At 42.8% G+C, this 19,350-nt stretch overlaps 1 protein-coding gene across 2 annotated transcripts; it reads left to right on the forward strand.

Annotated features, from left to right (window-relative positions):
* Positions 1 to 1,344: 1,344 nt before the first annotated feature.
* TMEM225B (transmembrane protein 225B) lies at positions 1,345 to 14,489 on the forward strand. Of its 2 annotated transcripts, none has more exons than XM_079121301.1 (5): positions 1,345 to 1,953; positions 4,325 to 4,535; positions 6,157 to 6,303; positions 7,050 to 7,187; positions 14,122 to 14,489. In XM_079121301.1, the coding sequence occupies exons 1-5, from the start codon at positions 1,942 to 1,944 to the stop codon at positions 14,292 to 14,294; spliced, it is 681 nt and encodes a 226-aa protein (XP_078977427.1). In that variant the 5' UTR covers positions 1,345 to 1,941; the 3' UTR covers positions 14,295 to 14,489. The 2 variants fall into 2 exon arrangements, with proteins under 2 accessions (XP_078977427.1, XP_078977428.1); XM_079121302.1 differs by having other exon boundaries at positions 6,196 to 6,303.
* Positions 14,490 to 19,350: the final 4,861 nt, after the last annotated feature.

Raw genomic sequence — 19,350 nt, forward strand, 5'->3', positions numbered from 1 at the left:
AGATAACGATGTAGGACAGAAGAGGCTGGACACCCGAGGAATTTTCAGGAAGCAGGTTTATTGGCTGCAGTGTCCAGAGGGACCATGGCCTAAAATTCTCTCGCCTTTGAGTCTGGAAATTCTTTGAACTTTATAACCAGTGGGAGGAGGGGTTTGAAGGTTTCCATGAGAAATGCTTTTTGTTAAAAAAAAAAAAAAAAAAAAAAAAAGAGGAAACTACACAATGCCCTCTGCAGAAGTTTTTGATGATGTCCTGTGAGAAAATCTTTCTGACAAGAGAAACTTATGATACAAATATGGGGGGGGGCGTTCTGCTTAATCATGGTAAGGGTCTTCTGGGTAGGGGTCTCTGGTCTGCTTCAGTAATAGCTGTTGCCGGGTCTGGGGTCATAGCTCAGTGGTAGAGTGCTTGCCTTGCGTGTGATGCACTGGGTTCAAAGTTCAGCACCACATAAAAACAAATAAGTAAATAAAGATATTGTGTATATCTACAACTAAAAAATATTTTTTAAAAATAGCTGTTGCTGGGGCTGGGGATATAGCTCAGTCGGTAGAGTGCTTGCCTCGTAAGCCCAAGGCCCTGGGTTCAAATCCCCAGCACCGCAAAAAAAAAAAAAAAAAAAAAGCTGTTGCTTATTTAGCACAGGAGTCTTTTCCAGGCACATCCTTGGACCCTTCCAGCCCTCTAACAGGAAGAGTAACTATTGTAATTCTACTTAATATTTTTATTTTTTTAAACATCTGAGAAAACTCCAGGAAGAAGTAACTACTTACCTAAAGTCTCCCTCCCGGTAATGACAGCGCTGGAATTCGAATTCGGATCTGACCGCTACTGATGACTCCGACCCCCACCCATGTACCTGGAACAAAGGCGGAGGCCGGGGACCCACCGAGCATAGCTGAGCAGACCGCGGGGAGGGAGGGCTGAGCCCCCAGTTTCTGCAGCGGCGGGGGCTGGGCCGCGAGGCTCGGCGCGCGGGAGGCCCCAACGGAAGCTGCAGGACGAGATCCCTGACCAGGTCTGAAAGGGTTGACCGGTGGCCAAGGGACCCGCCTGGAGAGAAACCCTGCTGGGACCGGAGACCTCACGGGTGTCCCAGGCAGGGGCGGAGGTGGGCCCCTCAGGGTGGGAGCGGGAGAGCATGGAGATGTCCTCCTGCCCAAACCCGTATCCCCAGACTCAGCAGCACCTGATAGGCCCTGGGGTGCAGGGCGGGGTCTGTAGCTGCGTTGCCAGGTCAGGACCCATCTTGGGGTCTGGAAAACAGCCCTGTGGCTTTGGGGCCATTGAAAGGTTGAATCCTGGCATTCAGGGACAGGAAGGAACCTCTGAGATCCCCTCGGTCAGTGGGAAGAGTGGGGACTGAGAGCTCCCGGTTATCTGGATGCTTCCTCCAGGCCTCTTCCCCAGGCCTACCTGGGGTGCGCTTTAGGTGGCCTCTTCTTATCGCCCATTGCACCCTGCGAATTTGGGAATCAATCAAACTGTGGCCCATGGGCTGGTGAAGTGGGTGGGCAGCCATGCAGAATTCTGGTTCCCATGCTCTTACTGACTGTGGACTCCTCCATCAGTCATTCCCTCTCTGTTTCTCTGCTTTTCTTTTTCGATTAAAATTCCTAGGATCCTAGGGTCTGGCCTGTATCCATGCATATCTTAGACTGCATATCCTTGGAAGCACAGTTGTCCAGCACTGGTACTAAGGGCAGTTTTCTGCAGGGTCCTGGCCTTAGGCTTGGGGAGGAGGACATGATCTTCCTCACTGGGCAACTGTCTGGCTAGGGAGGGGGCACATGGCACTAGCTGCCTTGGGTAGCCCCAGGCTGGGGAGCAAAGCACTGTGCTATGTGACATGTTGATGTGTCTCTCCCCTAGTGGTTTCCAGGAGCCATTGAGTCCTGTCAATTTTCATCCCTGATCCCCACCATTGGCCTAAGCTGGGCATGGGGCAACCAGTAAGTGCAGTTTGTCTTTGTTGATGGAACAGAGGGTGGTTGTTTTCTGGGAGGGCTGCATGGAATGGACCAAGTGGCACTCTTCAGGGGAAGTGGAATCTGAAAGACTTCGGAGAGCAGAGAGGGCACCCTGGGAAGGAACCCAGGCAAGGAGGCTGGGGTCTCAGGAATGACTGTCGTGTTCCATGTGTGGAGGGAGGTTTTCAGGGTGCTTGGGAACTTTATGAAAGGAACACTAGTGGGTGAGGGAGGGTGATAAGATGGAAGCATGTGTGGGGGAGGGAGAAAGCAGTATGACCTCAAGGCTGGACCCGGGGTGAGCAAGGGATGGTGGAAATAGGGACAGACAGAGGTCACTTCTAGACAGGTTGAGATGCCCTGTGTACACCGTCCCATGCAGTGGTCATGACGCCTTCCTGTTGAGTTTTAGAGCCAGCAGGGCTTCTCAGCACTCTCTGGTCTGATCCACTTCATCCTTGTAGAGTGAAGGAAACTGGCCCTGAGACTGACAGGACTCATCAGTGTGACCTGGAGAGTGGACGGAAGATGAAAGGGGTGACTTAGAGGAAGAGTACAATTCTTTAGGTGAGCAGAGAAACTAGTGACTGACAGAAAGGAGGAGAAAGTGCACTGAAACATTTTCAAGTCACTGACAGCACCGAGGAGGAACATTGTTTGCCCATTAGTATTGGTCAGCGTGTTTGGGTGTGGGGACGCAGGAGGGACCTGCACCTCTACCCTCTGCCATCAGGCTTGTTGGGCTAGAGTGCTCAGCAGCTCTCAGAGACAACCATCCCCTTGGCTGCAGCAAAAGGGTTTTCACTGGACTGTGAAGGGGCCTCAGTGCCTGGCACTGGGCACGAACGTTTGCGCAGGGTACAGGGACAAGGGAAAGAGGCACCCTCATTCCCAGAGCCTTGTCTTCTGCACTCACCAAACACAGCCAAACGCAGCTCCGCTCAGGCAGGATTTTCAAGGCCTTGTCCCGTCTTTCTTTCACCTCCTAGTACCCTTCTCCTCCACTGCCAGGTAGCCAGGCTCATCACAGTGCCCCCGGGATGACTCCCTACCTGGCCTGTCCTCTCTGTAGCACACCAGGCTGCCAGGCACCCCCACTCCTTCCCTCCTCATCTCTCACCACCACAAAAGAAAAAACTTCCTTCCGGGCTGCTGGGCTCTGCAAAGACAGAGGGGAAAGCAGACTGGTTGAATACATGTGCCCCAAAGATGCAAATGGCTACTAGCTCCTTCTCCCACAGGGAGGTTTGAATTTTAGATGTCTGCCCTCCATCCTGTCCTTGCCCCCTGAGCACATCTTTAACCAAGCACCTGAGTCCAGAGCACTGGGCCTGGCACTTTGATATGTATTACTTCGTTTGGTCTCCCACTGGTCACACTGGGCAGGTGAGGTACACACACACACACACACACATATGTATATACACACACACACATACACACATATGTGTGTGTATATATATATATATATGCACACACAATATACATACATACATAAATATATGTATCCCCCCCACCCCCAAATGGGGAAACCAGGGTCTAGAGAGTTTGAGCAAGTTCCCAGGATGACACACTTAGGACTGGTGAGGCTGGGGCAACAGTCGAGGGCTCCTGATCAAGACTTGCCTAGCACAGCCTAGCTGCTCCTTTAGAAGAAACCTCACTGACTGATGGTAGCAAAAGAAGAAGGTATTTTGGGCTGAGGGCTCCTTGGCCGAGGGCCTTGACCTCTCTCTGGGCTTAAAGGGAACCGGGACTTCAGGAGGCTCTGTGGAGCACTGAAACTAGGAGTACATTTTTCTTTAGTGAATCTGCTCCTTTTTCAGCAGAGGCTGCCTCCTGGCCCGATGGGCCCCTCCCCCGTTTCCTGTGGTCAGAAGGCCAGTCACTGAGCAAGGACACTTGGGGTTCTGGCCTCAACTGCCTCCCCCAGGTCCTCATTCTGCAATCAAAAGGCAAACAGCTGACACAGAAGAGGCTGATGGAGATGCATTTTGCTGGCAGTGGGGGGTGGGCATTCGCGGAATGGAAAAATTGCAATTGTAGAGCTGAGAGACCTTGGGAAGGTCGGGGCTGACCTCCTCACTTTGCCTGAGGAGGAAACTGGGGCTGAAAGAGGGCCCCCACCATGCCCAAGGCCACCCAGTGAATCAGGGCAGACAACGACAACATTTCCTGCATGTTTTAGGTCAAGTGCAGAGGCCTGGAGGCTGTAAAGTTAAGCAAGACAAAGAACTCCCCATGGACAAATCTCACCCATGTGCCATGCACAGTGCCTGCATTTCCTCCCCCCCTGCCCCAGACACGGGAGAATGTGAAGTCCCACCTCTGCCATCACTTTTCCCTTACACAGGTGATGCTGACTTTAGAGGACAAGAACCTGAAAGGATACACCTGGGCCATAGTCCTGGTCTTGGCCTCCCTGGGCTATCTGCTCATACTGCTGGTCTCCATCTTTCCCTTCTGGGTGCGGCTCATGGATGAGGAGACCCATGATGTGTTTTTCAGTGGCCTGTTTGAGAACTGCTTCCATATCAAATGTTGGAAGCCTCGACCCTTATCCAGTAAGGAGGGCTGTGGGTAGGGATGAGGAAAGGGGAAATGGGACCAGTTTGATGGCTGGGTGGAGATAGGGCAGATTGGGGGCAGAGGACAAAATTTAATAAGCCCATAAAGGCATTTTCTCTGAATCTTCACTCTTTTGGGGTGAGAGGAATGTAGGAGGCTGTGAAGAGGTGACAATGTCATGTCGACCTCTGGAGTAGGGGCAAATGTGTTAGGAACCAAGTTTATTTCTAGACCAGGATGCTCTATGGGGATGAGGGAAGGGTTTCTGCTCTGCTCCTCAAGGCTGACGCAGCCCCCAGTGGGGTTGAATTTCAGCTTCCCCAGTTACCATGAAGTGGCAGCCCTGCAGAGAATGGACTCAGGCCTGGGGACCACATGTGAGAGGGAATGGACACAAATAATTGAGTTTGGAGGATGGGCAAAGCACTTGAGACTATTTTTTACAAAAAAAAAATCTTTCTCTTGGTGCTGGGGATTGAACCCAGAGCCTTGCGTAGACAAAGCATGCACTGTATCACTAAGCTACATCCCAGTCCCTATAAGGAAAAATCTGAAGGCCCCAAGGGTGTCTGTCTTGGAAAAGACATGACTCAGGGAGACCCAGGGACTAATTCCTGGGAACAGGAGAGGCCACCTGGGTTAAGATGGCTTGACGATCTTTGAGCTCTTTGACCCAAGGTTCCTCAATCTTGGTGCTACTGACATTTTGGGATGGGTAATTTTTGATATGGGGGCTCTCCTGTTTCTTGCAGGATGGGAAATAGCACCCCTGCCCTCTTCTACCCACAAGATGCCTGGAGTAACACTCACTACTTAGTTGTGACAACCAAATTGTCTCCAGGCATTGTCAAATACTTGAGGGACAAAACTTCTCCCAGTTGAGGACCACCACTGATTTAACCCAAGGATGGATTCTGGAATGTCTGGGTGTTCAGCAACACCTCTGTCTTTTGTCCCACTCCCAGATGTCCATCTCTGTGTGCTCAGGGCGTTCAAACTAATTTTAGCATGGTCGAAATCATCAGCAGGAGAACAAATTGCCCTGTTCCTAGACTCTACTATTTTTGGTCTGTTTTGCTTCTGTTGTTAACAGGAAAATTAAATAATGCTGAGGGGTTCCCTGTGGAGTTGAACATTTTGAGCTGGTAGAGTTCTGATTTTCCACAGGTAGTTCTTTTAGCATAACCAATACAGATGTGAGTTTTCACAATTGCACATGCAACCAATTTTTACCTGGAGAGTTTGCTTTTTATGTGTTTTATTAAAACCATTGTTTTTCCCTAAATGGAAGATACATGATTTCCCTACATGATTTCATGGAACCAAAATCACATAATCATATCTGTTAAGAAATGATGAATGATTTCCATGTCTGACATTGTCAATATGACTCCCCCTGGCCCCATGTGCTTCCATGTTGTTGGGAACAAAATGGTAAGTAAGGCCCAACCATTTGTGGGAGGCAAAGTGGCAGGGTCCCAGGCTTTGATCCCAAGGCCATGATTTGGGACCTGAGGGTGGTGGAGGCTCCAGGGCCCCCTGTGCCAGGCTCTGAGGGTCTCTGCCTTTTGGAGGGCAGGTTCCCCAGCTCCTGCCCTGGCTCTCCCTCTCCTGCAGTCTACATCCTCCTTGGCCGGTTCTTCCTGATCTCTGCAGTTATCTTGGCCTTCCTCACCATCTTCCTCACGGTGTCTTCTGCATCTGAACTCTTCCCGAGGACTTGGAAGCACAATGTTGTGTCAGCCTCTGTCAGCTTCCTCACAGGTATGGAACTGCCAGGCAGTCCCTGTCGTTCTAGTGCCCCAGAGAAATGCAAAGGAAGTGGGTGGTTGGTTTCTGTAATATGAAGAGAAGCGTGATTTTTAAGGTCCCTCCTCTTTGCCTTCTGTATGAATTAATTGACCCCCCACACCTGCCCCTTTAGAGTTTATGATGTCTCTTCTTTGGGGTTTCTCAGCACTCTACAGTTAGTTTCCTCTCTGACCCAGTTGCCTTGAGGTCATGTGTATGGTAGGTCACCTAGCTACCCAGGAACTGTCATAGAATCTGGCAAAGAATCATAATTGAAATATATAAAAGAACGAGCAATGTTTCTTGAATGACTGAATGGAAGAGAACTTCTTTGCCCTTTTGAACCTTTTGGCATTTGAAAAGGGTGATCAAGGCCCCACCCTGGGAAGCTTCCTGGCTGAGGGAAAAGGTAGAATACCTTCAGTGGGAAAATCCCGTTGAATTTCATCCAAAGTGTGGCACCCAGAGGGTTCAACCGGAATTGAGCCAAGGGCACAGACACCAAGGATACCCAGAAAGGGGTTTCTGTTGGTGCGAGCCCTGGGTGGTGAGGCACAGGGCTTTGCGATGAGCGTGCAGAGGGGATTGGTTGTTGGCTCAGAGTGGGAGGAAGTCGCTAAGCAGGAGCCACGTGGGCTCTGCCTAATTCAGTGTGAGGAAGGCTGGGCCAAGGCAGGAAGCCCAGCCGGAGAGTAAGCGTGCCTCCCATGATCCTGCAGGGACTTGTGCCTTCCTGGCCATGTTGCTGCATGCCCTGGAGATCCGGGATCTGAGGATGAAGCCCAGCCCGCCGCAGTTCTCCATACAGTGGCCTTACTACATCCTGGGCTTTGACATCCTTCTGTTCCTAGTGGCTGGTGAGTGTCCTGTGGCTGTGGCCCCCTCCTTGTCCTCTTGCCTGCACTTATGGGGGAGCTGCACTGTTCCAAACCATAGCTGCTAGCTACATAGTTATTTAATTAAAAGATAAAAATTCACTTCCTCAGTCCCAGTAGCCACTTTTCAGATTTTCAACAACCGCATGCGCCTAGCTGGCTACCACATTGGACATTCATGCAGAGATTTCCATCTCTGCAGAAAGTTCCCAGGGACAGCACTGCCTCAAACCTCCCCAAACTTGGCCTTTTGGTTCTTATCTCTCTTGGTGCTAGAAAGAAACCTTCCAGGTGTCTGTGCTCTCCCTTACACCATCCTGGTTTCTAAGGTTCTCTGTTCCTGTCTATATCTTGAAATCTTTCATTCTCGTTCTTCACTCTAACCTTTTATCTTTAAGCACTATCACTACCTGGATTCTTAATCCTGTCTGATTCTGTCTCTACTCCTAATCCTTCCTCTGCTGCGTTAACCTGACCCATGATCATATTCTAGTCTGTCTCAATTTTAAGATCTATCAAATATATAAAAGAATATTTGTAGCCAGGCATGGTGGTACACACCTCTAATCCCAGTGACTTGGAAGTCTGAAGCAGGAGGATCACAAGTTCAAGGTTTTAGGTTTTCCAGATGGTGCCCTGGTTCAATCCCCAGCACCGCAAAAACAAAAGAAAACAAAACAAAAAAACCCCCAAAAAACCAAAAAAGTGGGGGATGTAGCTCAGTGGTGGGAGCATCACTTCATTCAATCCCGTCACACACATATACGCTTGCATGTACACACACACACACACACACACACACACACACATTTATATCTATAAGATACAAGTAATTAAAAATAGAGATACCTAGTTCCCACCGTATAGTTAAGAGCTAGCCATATTTCAATGAATCCATTGTTCATAAGGTAAATGATTATTTTATGTACCAATGAGAAAGAGAAATTGGTGCCAAGCGTAATTCAGATTTTCTTTTAAATATTTTTTTAGAGGTTGATAGATCTTTATTTTATTCTTTTATATATATGTGGTGCTGAGAATCGACCCCAGTGCCTCACACATGCTAGGCAAGCGCTCTACTACTGAGCCACAACTCCAGCCCCAAGAGATTCTTTAACTTTTAAAACATCTTCAATTTGGAGATGTTAAAATATGAAAAAAATTGACTTCTCAAAATTAATGAAATGTGGTAGAACATGGCCAGTATCTCTGAAGCACCTCACCCATGACTCTTCTTGATGACATCTTCTCTCCCCTCCAGAATGAATGATTCTGAGATTTATGCCAATCACATTTTCTACACACATAGGTCTCCTTGACCACCATATTATTTAGTTTTCCATGTTTTGAAACATTATGTAAACATAATTGTACTGTATTTATTCTTTGGGAACTTGCTATGTTTGATCAATATTATGTCCCTTAGAGTCCTCTATGTTAACAAGAGTAACTGAGATTCATTACTTTTTATTGCCTCAATATTTAATTGTATAAATATTCTACAATTTACCTATTTTCCTGTCAGTTTACAGTGAGTGTTTTCAGGGTTGTTTCCTATTGTCACTCACTGTCCTTTGAACTTTTCATACTTATCTCCTTTGCCATGAGTGCTGGATGCTCTCTAGGATATATACTAGGAATTCTTATATTGAGATTATGCATATTTTTAGGTTTTCCAGATGGTGCCAAATAGATTTCTCAAAAGCTGATAACAATTTACGTGCCTATAGGCAGGCCAAAAGAATTCCTGTTGCCCTGTCTCCTTGTCAATATTTGAAATTACCAGTTTTTTTAACCTTTGCCAGTTTAATTGGTATAAGCAGTTATCTTATGTTATTAATGTGTGTTTTCTTGATTATTAATCAGGTTGAACATCTTTGAACAGGTTTATTGACCATTTGTCCCTTTCAAATTGATTTGTCAGAGGTGTTTATATATTTTAAATATTCACCTATTATTATTATTATTATTGGTACCAGGAATTGAACCCAAGGGTGCTTAATTACTGAGCCACATCCCCAGCCCCCTTTTCAAAAAATATATTTTATATATTTTATTTAGAGACTGGGTCTCAATAACTTGCTTAGGGCCTCACTAAGTTGCTGAGGCTGGAGATCCTCCTGTCTCAGCCTCCCAAGCAGCTGGGATTACAGGTCTGTGCCACCACGCCCAGCCATCTTTATCTAAGTCTTCAATCCATCTTGAATTGATTGATGGTGTGAAGATAGGATTGCTTTCATTTTTCAGATGAAGAGCCAGTTGTCACAGTACTATGTATCCACTACACTATCCTTTTCCTCTGATCTGCAGTGCCATTTTTTGTCAATAAACAAGTTCTCATGTTCTACTACTTTGTCCATCTGGTGTACAAACCATACTTTCATTAATGCTACAACTTTGTACTATTCCTGACATTATGTATCTTGAAATCTTGTAGGAAAATCCTTGCGCTTGTTTTCCAAAGGTATTTAGTTATTCTTGGCATTTTTTCCTTATGTAGAAATTCAATTATCAGCTTGTGACATTTCACAAAAAAACTGTGGTTTTTTTTTTTTTTTTGGAGTTATACTGAACATATGGTCAATGTAGGGAGCACTGATCCTTTTTCCCTCTTTTTAATAATATTGAATTATTCTATCCACGAACATGATATTTTCTTCCTATTTTCTTGGATGTTCTTTAATGAGTTCTGCAAAGTCTTATAATTTTTCCTATGGTTTGCATTTTCCCCTTTAGATACTTGTACTTCTAGTACAATGATAATAGAAGTGGCAATAGTTATGGGGATATTTCTGATGTTTCTTTATGAGGTAAAGTGTTTGTGAACATTTTGGGTAGGCAGTCTTTATCACTTTAATGAAGTAAACTTCTAGTCCCAGTTTGCAAAAAGTTTTCTTTTCAGCCATGGATAGATGTTAAATTTCACTGGATATATTTTCTTTTTGTACATATTAGGGTCATTAGTTTTTCTAATTTAAGCTGTTAATCTAGCAGATAAAATTTCCAAATTCAAAATTTGTATCTGAAACAAACCTAACTTGTCCAGTAGTTATTATCTTTTTTTGCTTTTGTTATTCAAAATCTCCCTAACATTTTCTAGTGAGATTGGTCTTGAAATTCCCTTTCTTATACTGACCTTGTATGATGTTTGGTATGGTTTTATAAGCTCCACAAAGTGAGTTGGGTGTATTCTATCTTTTTCTAATCTCTGAATTTACATTTAGAGTTATTTTGTTCTAGCTAAGCTTACCTATAAAAGGAACATAGTGTTTCTCTTTGAGAGAATTTTTAGCTCATGATTCAATTTCTTTAGTGATTATACAACTATTCAAGTATTTTATTTCTTTTTGAGTCTGTTTTGGTAGGTTACATATTTATACAAATTTATATATTTTATCTAAATTTTCAAATTTGTATGGTTATAAAAAAGTTTAAAAAAATTTAATTTGTGCTGTATCTAGTTATATACTTTTTTCCACACATAATTTTTCTTTTTATTGTGAATTTTGTTAGAAATTCACCATTTTTAAAGTCTTTTCAAAGAATCAGATTTAGCTTTGTTGAAACTTCATGCTTTGTTTGTTTTCGATTTAATTAATATTTACTTTTTTGGTACCAGGTATTAAACCCAGGGGGCGCTTAACCACTGAGCCTCATCCCCAACTCTTTTGAAATATTTTATTTAGAAACAGAGTCTGACTGGGCGTGGGGGTACATGCCTATAATCCCAGCAGGTTGGGTGGCTGAGGCAGGAGGATCAGGAGTTCAAAGCCAGCCTCAGCAATGGTACCAGGAATTGAACCCAGGGGTGCAACTCATTGAGACCCTGTTTCTAAATAAAATATAAAAAAAGACTGGGAATGTGGCTCAGTGGTTGAGTGCCCTGAGTTCAATTCCCAGTACAAAAAGAAAGAAAGAAAGAAAGAAAAACAGGGTCTGTCTGAGTTGCTTAGGGCCTTAAGTTGCTGAGGCTGGTTTTGAATTTGAGCTCCTCCTGCCTCAGCCTCCCCAGCCGTGGTATTACGCTTCCATATGTGCCACAGTGCCTGGCTAATATTTGCTCTTATTTTGAATGTTCCTCCATTCTACTGTCTTTGTGATATTCTTTTTTCCAACTTATTTTTGTCCTTGAGTCTTTTTACGCACAGCATCTAGTCACTGGTAAATCTAATTTAATATATGCAAAGTCCTAAGAAGGGTGTGTTTTAGCCAACTTTTTCACCACTATGACCTCTTTTCCCAACTTCTCAAATCAGGTCTATATTTGTTGATTATTTCTTCTTTTTCTAAATAGGCAGTTAAAACTTCAATTTCTCCCTAAAAATTACTTTTGTCTACATCTTCTATTGTGATGTGTAGTATTTTAGTTATTGTTCTATTTAAAATATTTTCTAGTTCCCTTTATGATACGTGCTTTGATTCATGATCATTTTAAAGTACACTTTTAAATTTCCAAATGTAATTTTTTTGTGTGTCATTGTGTTGATTATTCTTTTTTTTTAATTAGAGCTTTATAGTTATGCATAGTAGCTGGGTTCATCCAGACAGGAGCATACATGCATGGAATTAGAATTCAGTTCAAGATCTCCACCTTTCCCTCTATCCCCCTCTGCTTCCTCCACTCTACTAGACTTCCTTTTGCTTGTCTATTCATTAATTTTTGATTGGTTCTTTTTACTTATACATAAAGGTGAAATTGCCTATGGTATATTTATATATGTACATGACATGACTTTTAAAGGATTCATTCAGCGCTGCTTCCCCATTCTTGTTTTTTTGCAGTGCTGGGGATTGAACCCAGGGCCTTGTGCTTGATATGCAAGCACTCTACCAACTGAGCTATATCCCCAGCCCCCTGTCTCCCTCTTGATCTCCTTCTTCTACATGACTGATCTTTCCTAGATCTTTATGGCATCCCATCCTTCCCTCCTCCTTTCCTTTATTTTACTCTAGCTTCCACGTATGAGAGAAAACATTGGACTTCTGAGTTTCTGAGTCTCACTTATTTCCCTTAGCATTATGTTCTCCATTCCCATCCATTTGCCAGCAAATGCCATAGTTTCATGTGTTGGTTATTCTTAATTCTACTTTGGTCACAAAATGTGACTGTGTAATCCTGCACCTTTGAATTTATTGAGACTTGTTTTGTAGTCTATTTTGAAATCCATTTCCACAAACATTAAATGTAAACTTTTTCTGGGTGTGGTTGTGCATGCCTGTCATTTCAGCAACTTGGGAGGCTGAGGCAGGAGGGTCACAAGTTCGAGGCCAGCCTCAGTAACTTTGTGAGGACCTAAGCAACTCAGGCCCTGTCTCAAAATAAAAAGTAACAAGGACTGGAGAGGTGGGTCAGAGGTAGAGCACCTCTGGGTTCAATTCCCAGTACCACAAAAAATTCATCTGTTTTCTTAACTAGAAGTGATATTTTTCCATAAATCTTGTCGTTTTATACTCTCTTGTTCCTTACATATGTGTAAATACATTTACATAAATTTTTTATCATAAATGTAAAACATACTTATTTTACATTTTGTGTCTCATAAATTTACTAACTGAATTATTTGCAGGTCTGAGTCTGCTTTCTACCATTTCTGCAGCCTCTTGTGGTAGTGTCTTGTTTAAAGGGGTCTGTGTATGTGTGTTCTTCCCACTGTGAATTCATTTCCCATAGAATTTTATCTGTGGAGTCTTTGACACCTGAATTTAAAGTGTTTCCTCCTCAGAGATTTGCAGTTGATTCTGCCTGGTGCTTGGGTTTGTAAACAGCCTACGATCACAAACAAAATCCTTAGGTATTGTGAACTTAGCTGCAGATCCACATAATAACCAGCCTGTGTTCATGTGTTCTCAGTCAATGTGGGTAACTTTGGAGTTCCAAAGTAGATGCTTAGAGTCCCTATTTTGAGTAGGCCCTGGTTTTTTTTTTTTTTTTTTTTTTCCTTCTTCTTCCTGTTTTCTATCCTCAAATGGCCAACAGAATGGAAACTCATGGTCACCTGAGTTGGGTGCATATCTCCAAAATGTAGCTGAATGTGTGCTTAACTAAAAATAAGTTGGTGGCTTATTTAAAAATAAGTTTTTAAAGTAATATTTTATTTAGAATTTTTGCTGTTTTTAGTAGGAGAGTATCTGGTCTGCTCTAATGAAAAAATAAAATATATCTTTTACAACCTTAAAACCACATTTATTACTTGGGTAAGAGCTCTCCATTTGTTCTTTTCCCCCTCCCCCTCCTCCCCCTCCTCCCCCTCCTCCCCCTCCTCCCCCTCCTCCCCCTCCTCCCCCTCCTCCTCCTTCTCCTCCTCCTCCTCCTCCTCCTCCTCCTCCTCCTCCTCCTCCTCCTCCTCCTCCTCCTTTTCTTCTTTCTTCTTGAAACCAGGGCTTCATGCATGCTAGGAAGCCCTCTACCACTGAGCTAAACCCCAACTGCTCCATTTATTCTTACGGACATGGATTGTCCTTGTCCTCTCCTTTACTTTCTTCAGGCTCTTGAATTAGAAAACAAGAGCCTGGGCTTTCTGGTGGGTCCTCCCCTCTCTAAAGCTTCTTTGTTCACATTTTATTGGTAGACAATTGCTGTGATGCTGTTCAGCTCTGGCCATGGTCCTGTGATTTTTTTTTTTTTTTTTTTTTTGGCGGTGCTAGGGATTGAACCCAGGGCCTCCTGCTTGCGAGGCAAGCACTCTACCAACTGAGCTATAGCCCCAGCCCAGATCCTGTGATTTTTATCCACCTGTTTGTGTTCCTTGTCTTACGACACATTCTGTTTCCCCTTTTGTCTCTGTAATACGCTTTTGGAGTGAGGGGGGAGATCCAAGGACTCACATTACAGGAGGGAACTCCTGACCTCCAGTCTACAGCACAGAGCCTGACATTTTCTGTCTCTGATCTGACTCATGTTTTTGCTGCTACCTAGGTGCCATCTGCCTTTCTCAAGGAAAAATCTGCCTTAGATGTCGCTTGTTGTCCATTTACCAGAGTACTGATGATGTCCGGGGGACCCCACACTTGGAGAAGCTGGAGAGCTTGGGAGGAAAACTGAGCTGGGTACAAAAGGAGACACGGCTGCGGGAAGAAACAGTCATCTAGCCCTGGATGTGGTCTCTCTACCCTTCTGGAAGCGGCGTGAGTGAAGCCTGCAGGTGTATGCAGCTCCTCCTCCTCCACTAGCCTCCACTACCTTTGAGGAGTTTCTTAAGCATCAAGCCAACCTTCTGCGCCCTGGTCCTCACAGACAGTCTATCTTGCTGGTGTCTGAAATCTATTAAAAATTCTTTGAACTCTTCTAAGATTCCAGAGTGATTATTATTACTTTTTTTTTTTGCAGGTGTTTTAAATAAATGAAAGGGTAATTTTTTGATCCATACCTCAAAAACCAAGACTGGAGTCCAGGAGGGGAAGAATATCACAAGATGAGCGAGTGAAGTGGGGCTTTATAGAACAAAAACTTTCCAGAATATAACTGCAGGAGAAGGTGTTTGAGTGGATGACATTATAAAAAGTGACATCGCAGATAAAACTGTGACTCAGTGCAAAAATTTTTTCTTAAATATATGTTTGGGGGAAGGGTTGAGTCTGGTTGAAGGTAAAATCTTTTCCAAGATTGAGCTCCTGAGATTGGAAGCCTGAGCATAGGAAAGTGAGCCCCCAGCTTATGGGCACTTTCTCCCTCCTTCCTGGGTTCAGATTGGGCCTCTTGACTGCGGCCAGGCTGCGAATCTCTCTCTTATTGGTATGAATTTGAGGGACATTAAATATATTGACATTCTTCAAACATATCTCATTCATTGAATGTTGGTGCTTTTCTGAGTGCCTGTCTCTGATTCCAGTGTCCTTCATCATTCCTTCCATCTTGGGAAAATCCTGTTCATCTCCACAATCCCAACTGAAATGTCACCCATTCTTAACACCTAATACAACCCTCCTGTCAAAACCAGGACTAAATGCTTCTTTATTTCTCTTTGCAGATACTTTGGTATGCTTTCCTTCCAGAATGCTTTTATTGCAGATAAGACATTACAGTTAGAAAGTTAAAGGTACACAGTTATGCTTCCTCTTCTGATATCGTAATTTGGAAAAGACTAATGCTGCTCTCAAGAATGAGAGAGTAGGTTGATAAAATATAAACCCCATCATAAATAGGACACAAAAATAACATGAAGAAAGAAAAAATTAATTCAGCCACATTAAGCTCTTGCTTAAGGCTAATTAAAATTTAGAACTTTCTTTTCATCAAAAGGCAACCTTAAGAGAGTGAAAAGGTAAGCAATGAAATGGCAGAAGATATTAGCAATACATATATCTGGCAATGGACCCCCAGTCAAACGACATAAAGAACACCACAGTAAGGAAAAGATACAACTGAATAAAAAATGGGCAAAAGAGGTGGTGCACGCCTGTAATCCCAGCAGCTCCGGAGGCTGAGGTAGGAGGATCCACAAGTTCAAAGCCAGCCTCAGCAATTTAGTGAGGCACTTAGCAACTCAGTGAGACCTTGTCTCTAAATAAAATATAAAAAAGGTCTGGGGATGTGGCTCAGTGATTGAGTGTCCTTAAGTTCAATCCCTGGTCCAAAAAAAAAAAAAAAAAAAAAAAAAAAAGAAAAAAAAGAAAAAAGACTAAAACAAAAAGTTTAAATAGATTTTTCTGGGAAAAGAAAATATGAATATAGATATGAATATAGAGAATAGGCATATAAAATGTTTAATCCCATTGATCATTAGGGAAACCCAAATTAAAACCACCATATCATAACACTACACACAAAATCATTTAAAAAAAAAAGCTGGGCATGGTGTTGCACACCTGTAATTCCAGCTGCTAAGGAGGCTGAGGCAGGAGGACCACAAGTTGAAGGCCAGCCTCAGCAAGTTAGTGAGACCCTATTTGAAAATAAAAAATAAAGAAGGACTAGGGATGTTGCTCAATGGTAGAGTCCTTCTGGGTTCAATCACTAGTGCCATTGAAAAAAAAAAAAAGAAAAGTCACCTAAGGGAACAAAGACCCAAATGTGGAACAGCTAGAATTTATACACATGGCTGGTGAGAGTACAGCAGTACAGTTGTACCACACAGCTCCACAACCCTCCTTGTCAATCACTCAGTGGAAGTGTGTGAATGTACACCCAATGACATGCACAGCCGAACCATTCCCAATAACCACAGACTAGAAGTAACCCAAATTCTATAGAATGAAGAAGTATATTTTGATGGACTCATACAATAAGATATTATGCAGTAGTTAGAGTGAAAGAATAAGCTGTAATAGATGGCGTCAACCAGACTGAGCACAATAATGAACCACACGATTGATTTTGTTTTTTTTAAGACTTTATTTTTTTATGTGGTGCTGAGGATCGAACCCAGGGCCTCAAACATGCCAGGCAAATGCTCTACCAATGAGCCACAACCCTAGCCCACAGGTGATATTCAAATGAAAGAATAACCAATAAACACAGAGACCCAATTGAGTGACTCCATTGTATTTAGTAGGAGTTCTCCAAGAGAATAGGCAAGAGGATAGGCAGAGTGCCAAGGAGGCAGTATCAAAGACACATTAGTTGTGACAGAGGAATTAAAAAGGAAGATATATCTATATGTATATAAAGAGGCCAAATTTTTTATTTGTTCTATCGAGTTACACATGACAGCAGAATGCGTTTTGATTCATTGTACACAAATGGAGTACAACTTTTCATTTCTCTGGTTGTGCACGATGTAGAGTCACACCATTCATACAAACATGTACATTATTAGATATGGAAAATAAAAAGCCCCCAAGATAATGTGGCCTGGGAAAAAGAAGGCCATGCACCGACAGCCTTCATCTCCCGAGACAAAGGTTTTCCAGATGCCGACTACAGATGGGGAGGAAGTGTTTTATCACCCCTAAAGTGACCGTCCCTAGAGGGCATTCATCCTCTTCAAAAGTAGATCCTCTCCAGACACTATCTGCAGACCCTTGACCCAGAAAGTCGAATTCCTAAGCCATCACTGATTGATGGAACAGAACCCAAATTCCTGAGTGCCTAAGAAAACCGATGTGCTCACTAGCCCACCCCTCAATATAACCTATATAGACCCAGTCCCTTTCTTTGTTTGGGTAACCTGATATTAGCTCCCACTTGTACTTAATGACTTCCCCATCTGCCTCTCCAGCCCAAACACTTCCCAGAGTTTCCCGGAACACCTTTGCTCTAATCATCTGGAAGCACTTCAAATTCAACATATCCCAAACTGAACCTATTCATTATTTTAACCCTAAAGCTCCACCTCCTCTGTTTCCTATAACCTAGAACATATCGCCCTCCTCCCTGACTTCACCTCTCAAACCAGAGCTCCAGGAATCAATTTAGAATTACACTTAATTTCAATTATAATATATTCATATGGTACAAAATCAAAACACTATAAATAGGCATAGAACAGGAAACCTACTTTTGCTTCTGTCTACACCTGTCTTCCCATTACTTTTAGTAACTACTCTTCTTAGTTTCCTAGAATGTTAGTCAGGTTTTCATTACTGTAACAAGTACCTGTGGTGGTCAGCATATAAGAGAAAAAGTTTATTTTTGTTTCACAATTTTTAGAGGTCCCAGTTCAACATTGGCCTCATTGCTTTTGGGCCTGTGCCAAGGCAGCATGTCATGGCAGGGAATGTGTGCTGGAGCAAGCTGCTCACCTCATGGCATCTGGGAAGTAAAAGGAAGAGGAAGGGGTTAAGGTCCCTTCAAGGGCATCCCCTTAATACTGGAAGATCTCTCATCTCCGTTTTTTTTTTTTTTTTTTTTTTTTTCCCCTGAGGTACTAGGGACTGAACCAAGGGACACTTAATCACTGAGCCACATCTCCAGCACTTTTTTTGCATTTTCTCTAGAGATAGGTTCTCACTGAGTTGCTTAGGGCCTCACTAAATTACTGAGACTGGTTTCGAACTCACGATTCTCCTGCCTCGGCCTCCCAAGTCACTGGAATTGCAGGCGTGTGCCACTGCACACTACGACCTCTAACTTCTTAAAGGTTCTACAACTTCTCAATAATTCCAAGTTGTATAAATCAATAAGACATAACAATAATAAATATTTATGCCCCAAACAATGGCACATCCATGTATGTCAAACAAATCCTTCTCAATTCCAGGTATCAACTAGATCACAACACAATAATACTGGGTGACTTTAACACACCGCTCTCACCACTGGATAGATCTTCCAAACAAAAAGTGAACAAAAAAACTATAGAATTAAATGATACAATCAACGATTTAGACCTAATGATCATATATAGAGTATTTCATCCATCATCGAGTGAATATACTTTCTTCTCAGCAGCTCATGGATCCTTCTCTAAAATAGACCATATGTTATGCCACAAAGCAGCCCTTAGTAAGTACAAAAAAATAGAGATACTGCCTTGTATTATATCAGATCATAATGGAATGAAATTAGAAATCAGTAATAAAATAAAAAACAGAAACTAATCCTACACCTGGAGACTAAATAAAATGCTATTGAATGATGCAATGATAACAGAAGACATCAGGGAGGAGACAAAAAAATTCTTAGATGTAAATAAGAACAACAATACAATGTATAAAAATCTCTGGGACACTATGAAAGCACTAAGTACTAAGAGGAAAGTTCATTGTATTGAGCTCATACCTTAAAAGAATAAAAAGTCAACAACTGAATGACCTAGAAAAAGAAGAGATCAACACCAAAAGTAGTAGAAGACAGGAAATAATTAAAATCAGAGCTGAAATCAATGAAATTGAAACAATTCAAAAAATTGACAAAACCAAAAGTAGGTTCTTTGGAAAAGTAAACAAAATTGATAAACCCTTAGTCACACTAATGAAGAGTAGGAGAGAGAAAACTCAAATTACTAGAATTCTTGATGAAAAAGGAAATATCATGACAGACACTATTGAAATACATAATATAATTAGAAGCTACTTTGAAAATCTATACTCCAACAAAATAGAAAATCTTGAAGACATTGACAAATTTTTAGAGACATATGATCCACCCAAACTGAATCAGGAGGACATACACAATTTAAACAGATCAATTTCAAGCAATGAAATAGAAGAAGCCATCAAAAGCTTACTAACCAAGAAAGGCCTGGGACCAGATGGATTCTCAGCT

Source organism: Sciurus vulgaris, assembly GCF_902686455.1.
Source record: "Sciurus vulgaris genome assembly, chromosome: 18".
Lineage (NCBI taxonomy): Eukaryota > Metazoa > Chordata > Mammalia > Rodentia > Sciuridae > Sciurus > Sciurus vulgaris.

Coding starts and splice junctions, on each gene's coding strand:
- TMEM225B (XM_079121301.1), top strand. Junction 6,304..7,049: donor CTCTGTCAGCTTCCTCACAG/GTATGGAACTGC, acceptor ATGATCCTGCAG/GGACTTGTGCCTTCCTGGCC. Junction 7,188..14,121: donor CCTTCTGTTCCTAGTGGCTG/GTGAGTGTCCTG, acceptor GCTGCTACCTAG/GTGCCATCTGCCTTTCTCAA.